The sequence below is a fragment of the Atta cephalotes genome (genome assembly GCF_000143395.1).
Source record: "Atta cephalotes unplaced genomic scaffold scaffold00064, whole genome shotgun sequence".
Taxonomy (NCBI): Eukaryota; Metazoa; Arthropoda; class Insecta; order Hymenoptera; family Formicidae; genus Atta; species Atta cephalotes.
In genome coordinates this window covers 152881-156130 of record NW_012130128.1, presented here as the reverse complement: position 1 = coordinate 156130, position 3250 = coordinate 152881, and the positions used below count along the sequence as shown (strand labels likewise).

The window sequence follows — 3250 nt, the reverse complement described above, 5'->3', positions numbered from 1 at the left end:
CTATATATATATATATATATATATATATATATATATACACACACACATGTGCATGTACTTATATATACATAGACACATGCAGAGAGTGTAATTAAAATAAGATATTAAAATAATAAATTTCAGGATCGTGTAGTCCCTACACCAAGCATGAAGAAAAAGTTGATACGTAACACAGACTTCTATAACTAGACTACTGATTCAATATGATAGAAAGAAATAAACTTGATTTCGAGCTGTTATTGTTTCAGTTCACATATGAGTAAGTATGCGTCCTGTGAGTATCGCCTGAATTTGTGTGAAAACACTAACATTGTTATAATAGTTCTTTCGTCACGTCTGGCCTCCAAATTCTTCCGTATGTTGTGAAATGTTCTGCGAGTCCTTTTGAGGACTTCGCGCTTGAACAGTCTCGTTTCGGAAATTTGCTATCTCTTCGGATCACCATGGCATCGCTTTCTTGGAACGCGGGGAGGCCCTAGACATCGCACATGCTCGTATCATGAGGGCTTGTGTTTTCTCCGCCTCTTGGTCTAGGTCTCACTCTTCGGTAGATGAGGAGGTGGTCCAATTTTCCGGTATGATGGCAGCGGTCATCCAGTCCAAATCCATTTGGTGGATTCTCCATCGATTTGATCAGTAGCCTGTCTTTCCGCATCTGTGCCGTTTCTCCCAGTATTGTCTCGATGTCCGATAGAATCTTATCCGGGAGGATCCTCCACATATCTATTCTGGCCGCGGTCTGACGCAAGTGCTAGTATTTCCCGTGTTAATACATCATAGTCCTAGGGCCGATGTTCAGTTTTCCAAGTTTAGACCCCGACACTCCATGGTAGCTGACCCCCTCCCCTCCCACATGTTCGCCTTGGTGTTAAAACCGGCTATGATTATGAACCTCATGTGATATCTGCGAAGGCAAGCCTTCTCAGAAAAGGCACTTTAAGCTGCTGATCAAAGTGGAAGAGGTCCATCTTTATTGGAGGAGATGTAAACCTCAATGATCATCATGTCTCCCCATTTGACCGCGATATGCATGTCGCCAGACCGGAACTGCATGGGAGAGGATTGGTTGTCTGCCTCCAGATAATAGCGATTGTATTTTATCGTTCCCTGTCCAGTGAGAATAGTTGATGGGAATCCAGTAGGGCTCCGCAACCACCGCGATGCCATAATCCGCTATAGTCTGGAGGAGTATGTCCTGAGCTTGACGGGCATGATTAATATTGGCCTGCAATAACTTATTGGGCATTATTGTCAATATTGTTGGCATCCTTCTCTGAGTTAGCATTTCGAGCTAGTGGATCGAGGTGCTCGGCTGGTTTGTTGATGATTTCTTCCTGGCAATCCGCATCGCTTTGGGGCTGCAATGGTTTCCTCCAATGCCTCCACCTCTCATGGCTTCTATCCCCGTCTTATTGGTGGACTTCAGGATTCTTACTCCCTTTTCCCTTTGTGGAAGAAGTAAAGGTTCCTCGTCCTTTTTTCTATTAGGATATGTCCCTAGTTGAGGGCTTCCATAAGCCGCAAAAGGTGATAATCTCCTCTTCTCCATCATGGACAACATAGATTTCCCTATCCTTTTCTTTTGAAGAGGAGAATTGCAGGCCTTGCCTCCTAGCCTGTGGTTCGTCGGATAGCTCAGATCAGCGCAAATTGTGCAATGTACCAGGGCTGCGCAGTGCTGCGCAATATGACTCACCAGTCTACACTGGTAGCATCTATTGCTTCGTTCTATTGTGCTAGTGCATTCTGTCCTGATGTGATCTCTCTTCAGGCAACGGAAGCATTGCAGTGCTCTATTCGGAAGGAACTCTACGCGCACCATCGTCTACTTTATTTTAAACCTTAGCGCTTTGATTTTTCTGTTCGCCGCGATTAAAGAGCATTTGACCCAGACTGTACTCAGATCATTCGGGGCATTGTTAATAGGACCCATCTTCATCTCGGAGGATTTACTTCCTTCTTTCGCCACATATTCGGCTAATTTCTCCGACATGATAGTGTCCTCGATATTTTTAATTCTGATATCTTTAATTCTTTTTAATTCTCCAAGGTCTTTTCCAGTCTAGAGACATCAAGACATCTTCTTTGTCGGCCAGCGCCTCTCTCAGTTTGTCGGTGAGTGTATTCGCTTTGGTCGCTCTTTTCATTCCGCCTGGTATTTTTAGAAGAAATGCATCGGGCCCTTCTGGGGCGAATCTCAGAAATACCTATCTCGTCGATGTTTATCTTTTCTTTAGTCAGCCTCATTATCTCTAAAGTTTCCCTCCTGCTGCTGATTTGCATAGCGGCAGTACGTGAAGATTTTCTGGCTTTCGACACGTCTGCCTTTGACTGGGACTCTCCCTTGAGGCCCGTGCTAGGAAGATCTCTCTGTATGTTACGAGATATATACTTATTTTCCTCTTAGCCCTCATGCCAAGGACCTAAGATCAATTTTCCTGTAGCGGAGAGGCAGGATCCCTAAGTCGCGGTATGGTCCGGCTCTTTTGGAGCGTATCCTGATTGGACACATAATTATTGGACACCGCACGATTGGACACCGCATAGTTGGACACCGCATTATTGGATACCGTATTATTGAACACTACATTATTCGACACGCATTGCTGGACACTGCATTATTGGACACCACATGATTTTATACCATACGTCTTTAAAAAATTTGTTATTCGATATGTAAATTATCCACATTTAAGGTAAGGTTCTCTTAATGTGAACGTATATACATATCTAAATGCGCTCACCGATCGGCTTATAGCTTTTTTTACTAGGTCAATAATTTCTATCTATACGTAATTCATATATTTATTTCATACAGTGACGCATTTATGAAAATTTTAAAAAGTTAGATTCATCATACATATTTAACAACATTTATTTAGGCTGTGTCCCCAGAGAAAGAAACAGTGGAACGGAATATTGACAGAAAAGATATAAAATGAGGCTTCTTTCTTCATGAGACATTTTATGTGTTACATTATACATTGGGCATTGCTTTCTTTTCAATGTTTTTTATCGATATGTGCTTAATTTATATTAAAATACGTACGTTGTTATATATATTTTACTATATAAACTGAAGATACATCGAGAAAAATGAAATTATAATAAAGCATTAAGGCTGTTTCCACTGAGTTACACGTAGTGTCGTGAAACAGAGAAAGAGAGAAGTTTATATATATATATATATATATATATATATACACACACACACACACACACACACACACACTACTCTTCTTCTCTCTCT

General features: G+C 41.5%; 1 protein-coding gene across 1 annotated transcript in view; it reads right to left on the bottom strand.

The window, feature by feature from the left end:
- The window catches only part of LOC105623808 (odorant receptor Or2-like), a 1736-nt gene extending 1015 nt beyond the window's left edge, over nt 1-721 (bottom strand). The window contains exon 1 of the mRNA XM_012205185.1: nt 489-721. Coding sequence (XP_012060575.1) covers nt 489-721 — 233 coding nt within the window. The remainder of the gene's footprint in view (nt 1-488) is intronic.
- Between the last annotated feature and the right edge of the window lie 2529 nt (nt 722-3250).